The 19,150-nt window shown below is 38.4% G+C and overlaps 1 protein-coding gene across 1 annotated transcript in view; it reads left to right on the top strand.

Moving 5' to 3' along the window:
- Nucleotides 1–19,150, top strand: part of LOC136874676 (endoplasmic reticulum metallopeptidase 1) — a 248,912-nt gene that overhangs the window by 182,610 nt on the left and 47,152 nt on the right. Inside the window, exon 10 of the mRNA XM_067148313.2 lies at nt 4,019–4,174. Within this exon, the coding sequence (XP_067004414.2) occupies nt 4,019–4,174 (156 nt within the window). The remainder of the gene's footprint in view (nt 1–4,018; nt 4,175–19,150) is intronic.

Below are 19,150 nucleotides of genomic sequence, written 5' to 3'. Positions count from 1 at the left end.
GATAGGTCTTATGGCGACGATGGGACAGGAGAGGGCTAGGAGTGGGAAGGAAGCGGCCGTGACCTTAATTAAGGTACAGCCCCAGCATTCGCCTGGTGTGAAAATGGGAAACCACGGAAAACCATTTTCAGGGCTGCCGATAGTGGGGTACGAACCTAAAATTTATTATTAGTTTTCAAATTCCTCCATTAAATAGTTTTATTTTACCACTTATTTTTTCAGAAAGGATGGTTACCTAGGTGTACTTCCTCCTAAAACAAAATACTCCCTCTGCTTCTCATACACTCATGGCCAAGTCTATTTTTCTCCTCCATTTGGCTCACAGGACCCACCATTGAAGGTAATTTATGCTTTCAGTTTTATCTAGAGAGTTAATTCATAACTGACTCTTTACCTCCAAATTCTGAGTATCCTCATGTCATTATTCCCACATGTTTGTACCAGCTATCATTCTTGCAACTTTCCAGATCTCTTACTTCCAAGTTATTGATAAAATATTCTGAGACTACCCAGCCTTCTGTCCTGTTTAGTAAACATGCTCGCTGCATTAGATTTGCTGCACCTTTATTCACTTTCACTTACTGTATACTACCATCCTTGGAGAATACACATACAAATACTTGAAATGTTCCACCTGTTCCAATTTTATATACCCGTTGTGGGTGGGAGATGCAGATGAAGAATAAATCCACGGTATACCCTGCCTGTCGTAAGAGGTGACTAAAAAGGGTGACCAAGGGATGATGGATCTTGAACTATATGATTAACTGTGACTAGTACAATCACGCGAGAAGCACAGTGGGTCGACTTTACTTGTGATTAGTACCACTATATGAGGAACACCATGGGTCTGTGAATAGTTTCATCGTGACTGGGTCACTGTTATGGGTTTACAGTACCCGTGATTAGTACCACTATATGCGAAACAGCATGGGTTTACGTTGCCTGTATTTAGTACCACTATATGAGGAACACCACAGGTCTGTTTCATGTGATTAGTAGCATTATGTGAGAAACATCACGGGTCTGGGCGTTGACTGTGATTAGTACCACTGTATGAGCGACACCCTGGGTCTGCATTGCGTATGATTCGTACGCACTGTGTGAGGAACGTCACAGTTGTGAGCAGCTCCTGTGATTAGTACCACTATGTGAAGAACACCATAGGTCTACATGACCTGTGATTAGTACCTCTATGTGAGGAACACTGCGAGTCTCCGTTACTTTTGATTAGTACCGCTACATGAGGAACACCATGGGTCGGTGTTGCCTCTGGATAGTAGCGTAATGTGTGGTACGTCAAGGTTCTACATTGCATATGATTAGTACCACTATGTGAGGAACACCACGGATCTAGACGGCGCCCATGATTAGTCCCACTAAGTGAGAAACACCCTGGGTTTCTGTTGCTTGTGAGTACCCTTGTACTCATAGGTCTGTGTTACCTATGAGTGTTGCCATTATGTGTGACATACCATGGCTCTAAATCACTTGTGACTAGTACCACCTTGTGAGGAACACCAGGAGTCTGTTACCTGTGATTAGTCGGACAAACACCTTGGCTGTGCTTTACCAGTGATTAGTACTATTATGAGGGGTCGGTGGCCTGGATTTTGGACCCCTTTGGACAACAAGCATCATCTCAGAAAATACGGCATTGTGAATTGGATCCACTGATTTTTTGTATTCATGGTCACTTTTTCATCATTCGTTTTAGATTTTAGTCAGTGGATACATTTTGAAGTTTTAATTATCATTTCATTTCGTTGCACCTCGTACCATTAGGGGCCGATGACCTAGCTGTTAGGAGCTTTTAAACAAAAAGCATCATCACCAATTTTATATCCTCAGTCTGACATTGTCCTCTTGGGTTTCTTCTGTCCTGACATAAGTTTACTTTTCATATCATACTTGCTGCTCCTCTTTTAACATTTCACGGCCGATGACAACACGTGCGTCACGACTCCACTTTCACTAAGTGCCACTGACGACGCACAAGCGTCATACTCCGCGCCAAATAAACCTGTGAGTGGTCACTATGAGATTTTCTCTCACATTATTTTGTATTGTGAGTTTACATCTCAGTGATGCAAGGGAGGTAACTGTTCCCTCTTATAGCTGAGTTGATAACTGTCGTAAGGCGATTCACATTTGAAGGTTAAGCATCCCCTCCTCTAGTCGGAACAAAGATTCGAATGAGTTTGTGAGAGTTTTTCTCATTGCGGGACTAATGCCATTGGTGTTATCTTGAAGTCGAGAGAGAAAACTTTATCCTGCTGTAGGCATAATTATTTGACTTAAGTCGCGTGCGAAACGTTCTCCATTTGCAGTTACTGATATGAGAGTCTTCAAAAATTGAGTCGATGATGAATGCTGGATAATAAGTGCTGTTATAAACTCCAGCTAACTCAAATGATAGAGAGAAGACATTGTGCTTTATTCTTGCATTCGTATTGCGTCTGTCAGAAAGTTCTATATTAATAACAATTTTATTGGTTTTACGTCCCACTAACTACTTTTTACGATTTTTGCAGATGCCGAAGTACCAGAATTTTGTCCCACAGGAGTTCTTTTACATGCCAGTAAGTCTACGGCGGACGTATCTGAGCACTTTCAAATATCACCGGACTGAGCCAGGATCGAACCTACCAACTTGGGCACAGAGAGCCAACACCTTAACAGTCTGAGCTATTTAGACCAGCACTCTTGTGAATACTGAACTAATGAGACTGAACTAATGACAAATTTTCATTGAGTAGGTAGTAATTTGTTTCTGTAATATGAGGCTAATCATTTCATCTAAAAAAATCTAAAATGTATATAACGCAGACTTTGCGTCTCATTTCAGTAATTCATTTCACTCTTACGCCCCGAAAAATTGTGGAAGATACATTTATTTTAAATGAAGTTTAATGTGAGAGAAAGTCTCAAGTGCGACCACTCACGGGTTAAAGCTTGTATTTCTGCTAGTATGTATGTAAACAAGCAGATCTCTTGTCTGTGCATTGTTAAGCTGTTGTTAAACATATGCTCCAACTGGGCATCAGTTTAATTGTTAGTTACTATCTCTGTAGTCTTTACAATTCGGCATAATTTTCTAGGTTGTCAACAAAAAATTATGAGGTTTTACGGCCTTTTTAGCGGAAGAAACACAGTCCTGTAGGCTCCCAGAATCTGTTCTCTTGCTTTTAGGTAGGTAGGATTACTGCTTCTGTTTAATCAGTAGGTACCATACTCACGTTCCATGTTAATCCTATCACTCTAAGAAGACATTTCTTATCTACTATCCTTTCCACTTCCTCAAATGTAATTTCACCACCATCATTGTTCTCCTGTATTAACTTCATCATTCAGAACTTAAAACAGAAGCAACGTCTTATATGTTGAGATGATTTTCAAAATATTCGTTCTGTCTGTCCAGTGATTTCCTAGGATCTACAATGAGACCACCTGATTTACTCAGAACAATATTAATTTCCCCTCTTCTCTCCCTTTCTAAAGTTCTTTATTACTGTCTGGGAAATTTTCCATATTGCTTGATCAAGCTTTTCCACGTTATTACTGAAATCTTCCCACGATTTCTTCATGAATTCAAACAATGTTTTGTTTCCTTTCATTTGCATACAATTCCGTAACTTTATCATTTGTTATTTGGAGTCATTTTTGATACACCTTTTTACATTTACATCCTACTTTATTATTCCACCAGGATGTTCGCTTTATCCTATCTTTAAACACTGTGGTTCCTAGGCATTCCCTTGCCATTTCTACTGTAGCATCTATTTATGTCGCCTGTCCTTTTTCTATCCCGAACCTGTTGACTGTCTATTCTCTGGAATTTACCACCAATCATATCCATATACTTTTAATTCCTCATCTTGTAGATTTTCTGATGATGTTGCTTGTTGTTTAAAGGGGCCTAACATCCCAGGTCATTGGCCCCTGTGGATTTTCTATCCTTATCCATCTGCAGACTGACTTCACTTTCTCATTGCTTATTGTAATCTCTATTTTTCAGACTCCATTGATCCTGTTGGTCAGAAATCCTCAAAGAATTTTGAGTGTCCTGATAGGTCTATTTCTTGCTGCGATGGGTGTACTTATTCTAACTCCATTGGGCTTTCCATACTCAGGAGATCCAGCAGCACCTTCACCTCAAAGATTTATGATGGCTGTAAGTAAATTTTTATTATTTGCAATTTTTGAAGAGCTTCCTTGATTAAAATCATACCTGTATATAGCAAATATTTTGTCTGTAGCTTGCAATTTTGAGGACTGTTGTTTACCATTGCTGTTTGGGTGGATGGAACCTCTGAATTCCAGGCCTTTGCTCTGTAGTCAAGTGAATTCTGGCATCTGATTATTTGATCCAGATTGAAAGTTGATGCTCAGGCTGGTGAGATGCTACAGGGCTTTCAAATTAAAATGCTGCTGGCCACAGATGTCACAGGAGCAACTGCTCCTGGTCAGCACACCGACCCTTTACCGCTAAATGGGCTGAGTGCCTTCTTCTTATTATTAAGACACAGTCTCCATACAGAAGTTGGTGTTCCCATAGCCAGCTCTGATCTTCAGAGTGCAACATGTATCTTTCCTTCAGTAATTAACTGTAATAATTGATACTGTTCACCCCTCATAACATGCACTAAGTATTGAGCTTTTCTTTGATTTATAACACATGTAACAGTTCTTCTTGCTTTTTCATCCGAGGAAGGATCTTGACATTTGAAATTTTCCATTTCCAAGGTATGTGCAAGAGACGCCAATACAGACCTATTTCAAAGGCATCTACAGTAAAACCTCGATTATCCGTTCTTATGCCCAGGAAGGGGTGAACAGTTAATAAAATAACCTGGATAATCCATACTACTAATTTAATGGACTTCAAAGTACATAAAATACATACCGTAAAACCTTAAAATGCAGTGCATTAAACCCTTTTCAAAACCAAAATGTAGTCAAAGCTACAAATTACATACTTAATATTCACCTAATTTACCAGCAGACCATAAATAATTTACCTGGCGCATTTAAGATGCTTAAAAAAAATCCATTACTTTTTAAATTTTTTTAAAATTTTGCACTCTCCTATAACATTTTTTCTTTATGTCCATTCTGAGCTTTCTAATTGCAAGAATGTCTGAAAAATCCATATCGTCCTCCTGCTCCAAGAATTCCATTAACGTTTCAGCCGACTTCAGTGCGGTCTGAAGCGGTACACAATTGTTTGTGACACACACTTCTTCCCCATCCACCTCACTTTCACTCTTCACTTCGCAGCTGACCGCCTAGTTCCCGTTCGGGCTTTTATTTACTATTTCGTCATCACTTAAAATGTGATTCCCAGGCAAAACATCGTCAGTCTGAAGCCACTCCACAATGTTACTTTCGTCCACTTCCCCAAAATGAATGTTATTTTCAATAGTCTTCAGGATATCTTTGATCATCAATCCCTCATATTCGTCATCTGTGAACCCATGAAAATTGTCGGCGAGCTCTTCGACATCAGCATACAATTTCCTCCACGATAGAGGAATGTTCTGAGCGGTTACTAGATCCCATGATTTCTGGGCAAGATAAAGGCGCTTCTTTAAGATTGAGTTTTTCCCAGAACTTAACCATCGACTTATCTTCAGCAAGTAAGAGGCCTAGCAGTTTCCGCTTATAATGCGCCTTACAGGTTGCGATGACGCCTTGGTCCATCGGCTGAATTAATGAAGTTACATTAGGTGGCAAATAGGAAACAAAAAGGTTACCATTCTCTGATTTCAACCCTGTATCAACAGGGTGAGAGGGTGCATTATCAAGAAAAAGGATGGCCTTTAATGGCAAGCCTTTGGACGCCAAGAAATCTTGAACCTGCGGAATGAATTTATTATGGAACCAAGTCCTGAAAATATTGCGTGTCATCCATGCAGATTTGTTATGACAATAATCTACTGGGAAATATTTCATCACTGTTCCTTTGAAAAAACGCAGATTTTTTTGCTTTACCAACAACAACTAATTTTAATTTATGGTCGCCACTAGCGATCGCACAGCATAAGATGGTAACATACTCTTTACTAGATTTGCGACCAGGAGCCGATTTCTCTTCAGCAGCTTCCAATTTTTTTACCGAGTAAGCATTTCCAGTGAAGTGCAGTTTCATCGGCATTGTACACTTGACTTGGAACGATATTGTATCTCTCAATTATGTGCTCAAACTCGTATCTAAAGTTTTCTGCTGCACTGCTCACCACTTAGTTTTTCTCCTTCGATGTTTAATTCTCGAATGCCATGTCTGTCCTTAAATCTCTGTAGCCAACCATTGGACGCTCTTGAGGACACTCAGAGCCCCATCTTTTTGTGAAAAATTTGTAACTGCCTTGTTATCATAGGACCACTAATAGGTACATCTTCGCCTCTCTTTTGCTGAAACCACGTGAATAATGCAGCATCCAGCTCTTTTAAAGATGATGCTTTCATTGCTTTTCTTTTAGCGAGCCCATGTGAACTGTCAGAACTCGGCGCAAACCACAACACTTTGTCTGTATTTTTCATTAGGTCCCGCACTGTTGTCGCACCCACACCGAACTCTCATTTTGAGACTAGTTCATCTTTCTTTAACCGTTTGATTATATTAATGTATTTTGTATGGTTAAAACTACATGTTTTCGTTTTACTGCAGTTTTCGATCTCAACATTAGAATGAAAAATAAATATTCAACTTTTATTCGTCACTCTCACATTTCCTTTGCACTACAGTACAGAATGTAGCCTACCTGTCTACTAATAGCGGAGGTTGACTATGACGGACCGCTAGCCTGGTTTCCGATTCCTATGCATTGTGAAATATTTACGATTTAGTAGCCTTTGGTGAAAATATTTAACCTTGACAGAGAACGATATGAAAGATCTACGTACGGTACTCGGAGATGTTCCACTCACAAATATTATTATAATATTTATAAAACCACCTTACAATACAATCTACTATTTTATGTGGTTAAAATTTATACATACATAATATTTAAAAGTCTAAGGTACATGTTTCACCCTTTTTATGGGCATCATCAGCCTACATCAATCTTAAAGTGAAATGATATGGCGTATGGCTTTTAGTGCCGGGGGTGTCCGAGGACATGTTCGGCTCGCCAGGTGCAGGTCTTTTGATTTGACTCCCGTGGGTGACCTGCGTGTTGTGATAAGGATGAAATGATGATGAAGACAACACATACACCCAGTCCCCTTGCCAGTAAAATTAACCAATGATGGTTAAAATTCCCGACCCTGCCGGGAATCGAATCGGGACCCCTGTGACCAAAGGCCAGCACGCTAACCATTTAGCCATGGAGTCGGATAATCTTAAAGTTATAGATAAATTCGTAGATAAGAGGATGGGATTTCTTGTAGGAGACGTTGTTAATGATAAAATGTTGAGGTGTCAAAGCTAGCTGATGTCAATGCTATTGTTATGTTAGTACGGTACAAGTGATAAGCTTTAACAGCTTCATTTGAAGTAATGTTTGTTAGTACAGTAATTGATTGGTTCCAAAAGACTGTCAGGTGGGTATTACTCTCCCTGTTGAAATATTTGTTCGAAGAAATGATCGTGTTTTACTCATACAGTGCGTGCTAAGTACGTCAGACTGTTCCAGTAGCGCTGCTGGAGTTTCTGATATATCAACTGTGTTCTGATATATCAACTGTGTGTATTTTTTAACACACTTGATACGTTCACACTTCTGTTTTAAATATATTTGACATTGGTCTTACTTTCTTGAACTCGTGTTATGGGAGTGGAACAAATATCCCCTTGGATGAATGTGCTTTCACACTCAATGCCGTCATTGTATTGTATGGTGTATAAGAAGAGGATCCATTTTGGTTTTAAACGCTCTCACATTTGAGATTAACCACGTTATAGTCTTCTAAACTGTTAACCTTTACCACTCGTCTGTCGGGCGAGGCCCGACATTACGATATTCCCGTTCCGGTCGCATGTTGGGGGAGACCCGACATGGCATTTTATCGTCCACAACTCGTTTGCCGTCTCTTAGCCGACAAAATACACGATGATATACTGTACTGCCATCTTTTGGTTCCGTGTGGAACTTTGTAGAATCCAGATACTATTCGACAGTCAGTCAAAAATCCATTATTTAGATGGCAGTGTACCCGTCAGCTGTCAAATCACGCACATGAAAACTCGAGCGATAGTAAACAAACATGGCCGCCATGTGCTCTTCTAGTCGTATATATATTGTATATGTCAGGCAACACACGAAACCTCAGTATTTTCGCACCTCTGCTCCTAATGAATATATCTAATAGCATTTCACGATGCCTAAAAGTGAACTGACGATGGTCGGTTTGTCCACCGTAACCCAACATGTACCTGATGCTGACGACTGGCACAATAATAAATCAACATATTCCGATTTCAAGAAATTGCCGTTTACAGTGGTTTCAGCCTACAAACTACCGCGAGGTATGAAAACAGAGACTGAATAGAGTTTTTCAATTGCTTTTTAGTGATAATTTGTACACCAAATTATTAACGAAACCAATCGGTATGCGATAACGGTAGTAATAATAATAATAATAATAATAATAATAATAATAATAATAATAATAATAATAATAAAAATGCAAAATAATTCGTCTTAAATTCCACATATTGCTTTTATTTGCTCCAGTATAGCTTGCTGTAAACGTGTATAGCCTAACTACATCATTTAAAACCAAGTGCTATTTCCAAAATCGTGAAAAATTAATACAGGTCATATAAGATAAAAATGTACATTTAAAATAAGAGTAGTAGAGGCAACACAGAGAACTTTAATTCGAGGGTAAGGGTTAATTTTCAGTATTCTTAACAAACTTTCTGTGCATTGTCCTTATTTTAGATGTTCTTGTATAATATTTTATGAAATCATTGTTCAACATTTTATTCTATAGTTTATAAGATTAGAAAGGTCCCATATCCAATAACTTTAAGATTGATGTAGGCTGATGATGCCCATAAAAAGGGTGAAACATGTACCTTAGACTTTAAAGTATTATGTATACATTTTAACCACATAAAATAGTGGATTGTATTGTATTGAATAGGGGTTTTTATAAATGTTACCGAGTTTTAGTGGTAGGTAGAGGTGAAAGAAGGTGCGGGCGTGAACGGGTCTCAAACTACGGAATCAAAGTTAATGTAAAATTTAACAAGGTTATATTTTCTTTCCAGAATTCAGAAATAACAAGAATGGCAGGTACGGAGTAGCAAGACCACAAGGTACAATTACAGTATTTACAGGATTTGGGCTTCGAGCCCTGAAAACACAATTCTTGAGCAACTAGCCCAACTTTACGATATACAAATTTCAACAACGGGGCAGAAGACCCCAATCAAACCCTGGAGCACTTGCTCCAAATTACACAGTAAAGCCTCCTCGAGGCATACAACACTCAGTTTTCGAAAAAAAAAAGAGCCACTCGCTCTCAACTGGAAGCCTCTCCCAGGCCACACCAAACTCCACCTTCAAGCTGTCCTCAACGGACATAAACACAGGGGTAAAATACCCAATCTACTGAGGCCTATTAATTAAAAAAGGAAAATTACATGGCCTCTAAAATACCAACTTGAAAGGAGGCTCTCCGCACTCCTAATACACTTTATTTAAAACCTACTTGGCGCTAGGCCGTTAAAGCAAGGGCTAATCCCATACTACAGAGGTGAATTAGAGAAGACCAATTTACATTACATTAACGAAGAATAGGTTAAGAAAAAATAAGTTCACCTCAAAACAATATGATTGGGAGCTCGAGAGGGTTAAGCACTCTCTATCCCGATATGCAGTTTAAAAGATGGAATAGATACAAGTTTCTTTACATTTTAAGGAAGGTTACATAATGGAAAAACTTCGGACCCGCCCCGAGAGTTAAACTGCTGAGCAAGCAAGAAAAGAAGTAATTAATCGGCCATTACCTGGTTGTTGACTGTCGCCGAAGAAAGAGGCGCTTCCCGCCCCCTGCTATGTACTTTACACACTGAAAGATGGAACAGAAGTGGCGCAGAGACCCAAAAATCAGCAGTTTATATACTCTCGCGGAAGGTTCTAGGCGTTAGGGGAATGAGAACACCCGCCCACAATCACTTTATTGGAGAAAAAAGAGAAACCCCTACACAAGATGAAGAAGAAACACATTATTGGTGGAAAATTAAGTTAAGAAATTCGGGATTGGCTAGATTTAAAACAAGGGGAAAGAAAGGGTTAATATTGCCAACTTAACTAATGACTGAAAGAAATTTAGCAAAGAACAAACTTTTGAAATTACATTTTCTCCAAAAAAAACAGTTCTTTCACTTCCCACCAGGGTGCACTATTGTCGATCTTCAGTAGTGTCCTCTAGAAGAGAAAGTTCACACTTCTTACTTCAAGCAAAACAAAAACACATCAAAAATGACACAGTTCTAAAACTCCAAAATTTCCAGGTAGTGACATCTTCTGAGAAAGTAGAAAAATACCGTCAATAAAGTTCAGACTTCCTCCAGCAGAGGAGTTTCAACTGGCGCACATTTTGAATTAGCGGCGTGGAGGTGTACCGCCCGGTACAATAATTATTATTATAATATTTGTGATATACGTCATCTTCAATACGGAACAAAAATGAGATGTTACACTGTACGAAATAAGTTGTAGGTATCATTCTGAGGTAGAAATGACCAGCATACCGTACATTACGCTTTGTGGGCTGAGAGAGGGCACATTACATTATTCATCAACAATGGAATGGTTAATGAAGTTTGTGACTGTTGAATTCGAATAGTATCCTTCTTCTTTCGTAACAGTTAACCCTTTCATTCCCAGTGTTGTTCCTAGACAACACCGTATTTAATGCTGTTATATACAGTATTATGTTTATCAATCCTTGAAACCCCCTTGTTGTTGAGGGACAACAAGCTTCTAGTATGGTATTTTGCCACTTGGTGGTGCATGAATCTACTTCAGATGTATTAATCTCTCTGACTTGGATGTAAGGTTAAGTTGCTTACTGAGGATGGCTGTTTGTGTGGCGTATCTATAATATTTTTATTGTTATTTCAGCAGTGAATTGTTATTTGTTTGTTTCTTTGGTGAAGGTTATGCCTGCATTATTGCTGTGACATAGTAATTATCAATTAAATAGTTTATGAATTGATAATGCACCTCAATAAACATGGGTGTTGTCCATGAACAACATTGGGACTACAAGGTTAGGAATTATCAATATCAAAATAATACTACATTTTGCTGTTTAGATTGATAAAATGAGTGATAAGCGGAGATTCAATTCTCACAAGTATTCCATTTACTTTATTTCAGGTGGTACTATTACTGGACTACTAGATGGGTTTCAATTATAGGCTAAAACTATGAAAGCTTGTGTATATTTATAACTTTTGGTAAGCTAAAGACAGTTTTACAATGGAACGTTTGGATTTAGAAAATATGATTATTGAGGAAATTCACAAACTTGTTGAGGGTGTAAATGATGGAAATTTATCAGAAATTAGTGGTTTCTCAGATGATGATGATGATGAGCTCTTCCGTATATGTGGGCAAAGGTACCTGTGGTGATTTCGGACTTGGTTTTTCTGGGGACATCGTAATGGCACTTTGTCAAGATTTACCCGAAGGACAAAATTACAAAGTTTTCTTTGATAACTGGTTCTCATACTTGCAATTGGCAGCAGCACTAAAAGCTGGCACAATTAGACAGGATAGAATGGGAAAATGTCCTTTGGTAAATGAGCAAGATCTGAAGAAAATGGGGCGTGGTAGTAAAGACTGGAGAGTTGAAACCAAGTCTAACCTTACCCTAATCCGGTGGTTCGATCAGAAAGCCATCAATTTCATATCATCATATGCTGCCATAGAGCCTGAATCGAAATGCAAGAGGTGGTGTGCTACAGAAAAGAAGGCTGTAGAGGTGGATCGACCATTTGTCGTAAAAGAGTACAACCCGTTCATGGGAGGGGTCAATAAAGCTGACATGCTTCTGGAGTTTTATAGAACTGACATACGGTCGAAGAAGTGGTATATGCTACTGGTATTCTGGTGTCTGGGGGTAGCAGTCATGAACAGCTGGCTGTTGTACAGGCGACACCCAGAGCAACGAGGGAAAAAATGTGAGTACTCACTGATGCAATTTCAGGCTGATATATCAACAGGCCTGACAAGGAGTGGGAAAGTCGATGTGAAAAGGAAAGGGAGACCCAGCAGTAGTGAGAAGAATCTGAAGAAGAGGAAGGTGCAAGTACCAACAAATCCAATTGCTGATGATGTCATATATGTTAATATTGGCCATTGGCCAGGATATGATGTGAAGCAAGGCCGGTGCAAACTTTGCCCAAAGGCTTTTGCACATATGTGCAGAAAATGTGGTGTTCATTTGTGCTTGACAGCAAAAAAGAATTGCTTCAGTGAAGAAGTAGTCGTTGCATGGTGAAGAAACATTGGTGTCTTTATTTCGGTTGTAATTGTTTCATAATGTTTGTATTTTATTTTTTATAATTATTTTCATTTTTGTACTTAGTATGACTAAGAGTGAACATTTCACCAAATAATGTGTTTACTTATTTCAGATTTTTAATAGTTTCCATCTGTTGTGTTAGTGTTATATTTCCCATTTCATTTGACCGTCGAGTCCCATTGTTGTTCCTGAACAACATAATGTAAAAAATAAATTATTTGATAAAAAATATTAAACAACAAATGTTTGTGTTTAGTGCGTTGTATTAATACAGAAAATACTGAATTAAAAATTTTCCACGGCTGAATTCATAATGTGGGAATGAAAGGGTTAAAAGTTAAATAATTTTACACAGCATAAAATTACATAGTAAAAAACTGTATGAAATCATGTCTCCAATGCTGATTGCCGGTCTTTGCGCGTGTACGTACAGTAGTTACTGTACGTTGATCGTGGACTCGGGAATCGGAGAGTCAGTGTACAGTTGCTCCAGACCAGAATACTGTATCAAGATACCGTGACGTCAGGAGCTGGGCTGAGTGGCTGAGACGGTTGAAGCGATGGCCTTGTGACCCCAACTTTGCAGCTTCGATCCTAGCTCCGTCCGGTGGTATTTGAAGGTGCTCAAATACGTCAGTCTCGTGTCGGTAGATTTATTGGCACGTAAAAGAACTCCTGCGAGACAAAATTTTGGCACTTCAGCATCTCTGAAAACCATCAAATTGGGACGTAAAACCAATAACGTTGTTATTATTGTTATTATTATTATTATTATTATTATTATTGACATAAAGAGTACGCTCATTCAGTTTTGAAGCGACTGTACATTGCTTTTAAAAAAATCTAGACTTTTTTTTTGTGACAGATAATCCGCAGAATGGTTAATCGAGCGACGGATAATCGAGGTTTTAATGTATATGTTTTTCAGTACTTGGATCCACGGTCCAGCTTTCACATCCATATGGAATAGGGAATATGTACCAACGGATCATGCAGATTTGTAGCTGCAGACTGAGATCTGACTTTACGAAGAGTTTTCGTGGTAATGAATTGTTTCCTGGCCTCCTATATTCTAGATTTTATTTCTTGTTTGGGATCACATTAGTCATTCAGCATGGTGCCCAAGTATTTGAAAGGGCAACTTGCTCTACTATATGACCTTTCATTGTGAGATTTGCTCATATTGTCTGTTTAGAAAATGCTATCGTTTTTGTTTTGGAAGGGTTAACATATAGCCAAACTCTTCACTATGCTGAACTAAGCAATTTATTATGCACCTGAAGGGTGGGTAAATCATCTGCTGTGACAAGTGTCATCTGCATACCTGTTAATAACTTGCCCATTTACTGTATCATGATTTTGCCATATTCTGTCAGAGTTTCCTCAAAAATTACCTCAAAATAAATGTTAAGGTATGTTTTAACATTTTGAAGGAAAATCTAAAATTCTTAACTGATTTTTGTTTTGTACCATAAATATTAGACTAACAATTTTGTATAATGCAATCAACCTTTTCTGCCTTATCTTCACCCAAAAATAATGTTTAATAAAAAGTCATAAAATTTCCAAAAATGTCCAAATCTTGAAATTGTTTTCACCAAGGTGAAGTATTTCATTCATAGAATGTTGTGAACTAGGATCTTCTAATTAACAAAAACAGAAAGGGAGCTAGACATCATTTTTGACAAAAGTTTAAAAATAATTAATCATCCTTGTTAAAATGCGTAACCTTTCATTTTTTATTTATTTATTTATTTATTTATTTATTTATTTATTTATTTATTTATTTATCTATCTATTTGGATCTCACTGGTGTCTGGTTGGCCATTTTTGTTCTGTACTTAACATCTCTTCAACACATACTACATGTACGTAACACGACCTAATACGTTGAAAGTCTGTTTCGATTACAATGCGGTCGTGAAAATTCAATATTCATTGACATGCCCCACAACAGGTGACTCTACAGTGTGCTAGCAGCAGTGCCAGACCTGTATCTCAGATCCTTTCAAACAGAACAAAGATGGCCTGGGCCACCATAGCTCAATTGTAGAGCAACCGACGCTAAGTCGGGAGGTTGTGGGTTCGGATCCCACTGGTGTCCGGGTGGCCATTTTTGTTCTGTACTTAACATCTCTTCAACACGTACTACATGTATGAAACATGACCTAATACGTTGAAAGTCTGTTTCGATTACAATGCGGTCGTGAAAATTCAATATTCATATATATTTCCGTTGACTTTTCAAGAAATGCAAGATTTTTCCTGTACTATTGATACGATTTGGGGCATTGAATGAATATATATGTACAACATTTTTCACAAAAACCGAGACATTGAACACAAATGTAAAACTACAATTCATCGGAATTTTAAAAATTTCTTTTAATGCAGTATTTATGCTATAATAAAAGAAATATGTGAATGAATATAAGAACAATGATTTTCATAAAAACGGAGATCTTCAACAAAAATGTAAAATCACATTTCACCCCTTTTCACCCCTTTAATATAGGAACTTTTAAAAATCCTTTCTTAGTGCACACCTACACTACGGTAGGAGCATGTTCTCAAATTTTCATGCAGTTATCTCCAGTAGGTTTTGCTGTGGGTTGATTATCAGTCAGTCAGTCAGGACATCTTGCTTTATATATATAGACTCATTTTCGCTCGTTGGGGGCTCCGCCCCCAAACCCCCAATTCCTCTACATTACAAGTGGTCACATGGAAAATTACTCTACGAACCGGTACTTCGTTATGAAAAACGGATTCACCACCAAATGGCCCATATATTCGCGTACATATTTGGTTCTCTAATATTTTCTCGTGCCGTATATTCTCGATTTATAGAAAATATAGTGTTAAACGTTTCGACGTGCTGAAAATTACGTACGATTCTCACAAGGTAAGAAATTATTTTCTTAATGTAACGGGGAGCTGTAGTCTTGAAACTTGGTAGGTTTATCGTGGTTGAAACGCTCTATATTTCCGTTATTTGAAGTTTTGCCGTATCTGGATAGAGTTCACCGTAGATTGGTTTAGAACCTTGGATTAGAAATACAGGGTTTACATATTACTTTCGTTTTTCCATTTTTAAAGAGTGCAAGAATCGTGCGGTTTGCTCACATATGACCCACGAACGTTCCAATGAGCCTGCCAAATTTTATGATTCTATCGGTCATATGTGTGCAAATAAGTAAATTAATTACGGAAAATGTAAAAAATTGACGTTAAATCTGAAAAAATCAGCTCTATCCAAGGCATAAGTGATCAAGATAGACTAAAATTCCCGCGACCGAAGTTGTAGATCTCATGGTGGGATCCGAACGTCTTGTGCATTTGGCGGTACGACTTACAGTTTAACCACCAAAATCCTCGAAACGTTACTTAGCACCATAATGAAAATTGCTTCCAGATTTCGATAATTTCTGGAGATAAAAAGTTAAACAATGCAACTCTATCGAATTTCTCCGTCGGTTGCAGGCCAAAGTTGTAACTGCGAAAAATGTTAATATTTTGGCGCACTGCAACAAATCGTCCACAATTTAGTTTAAGGGAAGGGACAAAAAATCAACGCGTGGGACTTTTCCACAATACAGCCTACAGTAATAGCTATCATATTGCCAAATTTATTCTAGCTCATGCTGAAGTGGGAAAACATTTGTGTCACCCAGTGAGCCAAACGGTTTTATATATAATATAGAGTCAGGCAATGTGCACGCTAAATAGTGCAGACTTCGATTTGGAAATGTACTGCGGCAAAACGGTACGTCGTCTCAAAGTACGGATTGCGCCATCAGACCACCCATTTAGTCGTCTACATAAGGCATTTTCTCGTATCATGCATAGTTATACCAAAGAAAGAGGTGAACGTTTTGATCCATGTCAAATTTTGTCCGCTTTAAACAAATTGAAAAATGATTTTCCCAACTTAGCAGACAGCTACAGTCTCAACTTGGCACGCTGGACGACAATGCAACGACCAACAATTTTGGTTATTTGAGGTTTTGCCGTATCTCCATGGCCTTCGCCATAAATTGATTAAGAAACATACAGTATGCTGAAATTAAGGTAGCGTTTCTACATATTCCTTCAGTGTCCCATACATTCAAGGTAGCTAGAAAAATGAAAGTCGGTCTACATATGGCCAACGGTCGTGCCAGGGAGCGTGCTGAATTTAGTGCATCTATCTATCTTAAGATTGTGTTAATCAGTAAAAAAATATATGGAAATTGAACAAAATTGACCAAAACCGGGGAAATGAAGCTCAATCTAAGGTGGAAAGGGTCGAGACACGATACAAAGTCATAGGGCCAAAGTTATAGATCTCTTAATTTTAGGACACGAAAGTGCAATCCGTTCATTGATAGCAATTACCGTTCAGCCACAAGATAGCTCCAAACGAAAGTCTGCACCGTCATTAAATTTGGCTTAATATTTCGAATTTTTCCATGGGTAAAATATTAAATATTTGAACTTCTTGCAATTTCTACGTCAGTTGCAGGCTAGGAGCTGGAACTTTGTCACATTTTAATTTTGTAAGGCACTGCATCATGGCGTCCGCCATTTTGTTTGGGGATAGTGGGCAAAAATAAAATATTTCAATTTTTTGGAAATTTCTGTAGGTTGCAGGCTAATAGCTATCACACTGCTGAATTTCAAGTTCCTAGCTCATCCGGAAGGTTCTAACCCGAAATTTGAGTCCGATATTATGATTCGGGGGGGGGGGGGGGCGCTAAATATGAAAATTAGAACCCTTTGGAATTTTTCTTTGTGTTGCAGCCCATTGGCTATCAGATTACCGAATTTCAAGTTCCTAGCTCATCTGGAAGGGTATAACCCGAAATTTGAGTCTGATATCTTTATTCGGTGGGAGGGGGGGTTAATTATAACAAATTTGAGATTTTTGGAATTTTTCCGGGGGGTTACAGCAAAATAGCTATCAGATTGCCAAATTTCAAGTTCCTAACTCATCTGGAAGTGGGTAAACATTAATGTCGGTGAATCAGTCAGTCAGTTAGCATTGTGGCTTTATATATATAGGACTCGCTTTCGCTCGTTGGGGGCTCCGCCCCCAAACCCACGGGTACTCCACATTACAAATGGAAATTTTGAAATAGATTCTGGAGAAACGGTATGTCGCATCGACAAGCGGACTGTGCCAACAGACAGACCTTTTACCCGCCGGCGTGTTTGGTGCTGATATGTTTTATCGTATATTGGCCATTTATTGTATGGATAGGAGTAAACTTTTCGATCTGGGGCAACTTTCACAAGTTGAAAAATTATTTTGTTCACTTAATAGTCAGCTAGCATCTTGAAACTTTTCATAGGACCAAATTTATAGATCGCATCATTCGCGGGACAGAAAGTGCTATCCAGTTTTGATTGGAATTGCTATTCAGGCAGAAAGTACTTCAAAACAAAGGTGTGTGACTGCATGAAATTTGCCTGAATATTTCAATACTTTTCAGAGGTAAATAGTAAGTTACAGGGTAACAACTATAATTTCGCCAGATTTCAATTTTCTGGTGCACCCAGAAATAGAATCCGCGATTTTGTTTGGCGGCGTGGGGTAAAAATAAAAAATTTAAACTTATTGGAATTTTTCACTGGGTTACAACCTAATAGTTATCAGATTGCCGATAGCCCCAGGGAATGTGCACGCTAAATAATGCAGACTTTCATTTGGAAATTATTGCTGCCAAATGGTACGTCGTATAGAAAAGCGGATTGTGGCTTCATACGTCCCTTCCAGTCGCCTACATTATTGTCTTATACATGTTGTTATTCCTAAGCAATCTATACCATAGAAAGAAGCGAACATTTCTATCCATGCCAAATTTTGTCCGCATTTCACCAGTTAAAAAATAATTTTGCCACCTTAGCAGACAGCTACAGCCTTGAAACTTGTCAGGCAGGTCGACGATAAAACGAACTAGAATTTTGGTTTTCAGAGGTTTTGCAGTATCTCCATGGGATTCACCATAAATTGCTTAGGAAACATAAATTAGGCTGAAATTTGATCAGTGTTTCCATATATTCCTTCCATTTTCCTGTACATTCAAGGCAGCTAGAATAATGAAAGTCGGTCTGCATATGGCCAATGACTGTGCCAAGGAGCGTGCTGAATTTCGTGCATCTGTCTGTCTTATGAGTGTGTGAATGAGTAAAATAATTTATGGAAATTCAAAAAAATTTTACAAACCCGGGAAAATGAAGAACAATCTGAGGTAGAAATAGTCAAGGTACGACAAAAAGTCATAGGGCCAAAGTTATAGATCTCTTAATTTTAGGACACGAAAGTGCAATCCGTTCATTGATAGCAATTACCGTTCAGCCACAAGATAGCTCCAAACGAAAGTCTGCACCGTCATTAAATTTAGCTTAATATTTCGTATTTTTTAGTGGGTAAAATATTAAATATTTGCTCTTATTGCAATTTCCACGTCGGTTACAGGCCAGGAACTAGAACGTTGCCAAATTTTTATTTTTAGGGCCCTGCATCATGGCGTCCGCCATTTTGCTTGCGGGGAGAGGGGCAAAAATTAACCCAAAATTTGCGTCCGATATCTTGACTGGGTGGGGGGCTAAATATGAAAAATTGGAATGTTATGGAATTTTCCCTTGGTTTACAGCCTATAGCTATCAGATTGCC

The sequence above is a fragment of the Anabrus simplex genome, chromosome 5 (assembly GCF_040414725.1).
Source record: "Anabrus simplex isolate iqAnaSimp1 chromosome 5, ASM4041472v1, whole genome shotgun sequence".
Lineage (NCBI taxonomy): Eukaryota > Metazoa > Arthropoda > Insecta > Orthoptera > Tettigoniidae > Anabrus > Anabrus simplex.
This window is presented reverse-complemented; position numbering and strand designations above follow the sequence as displayed.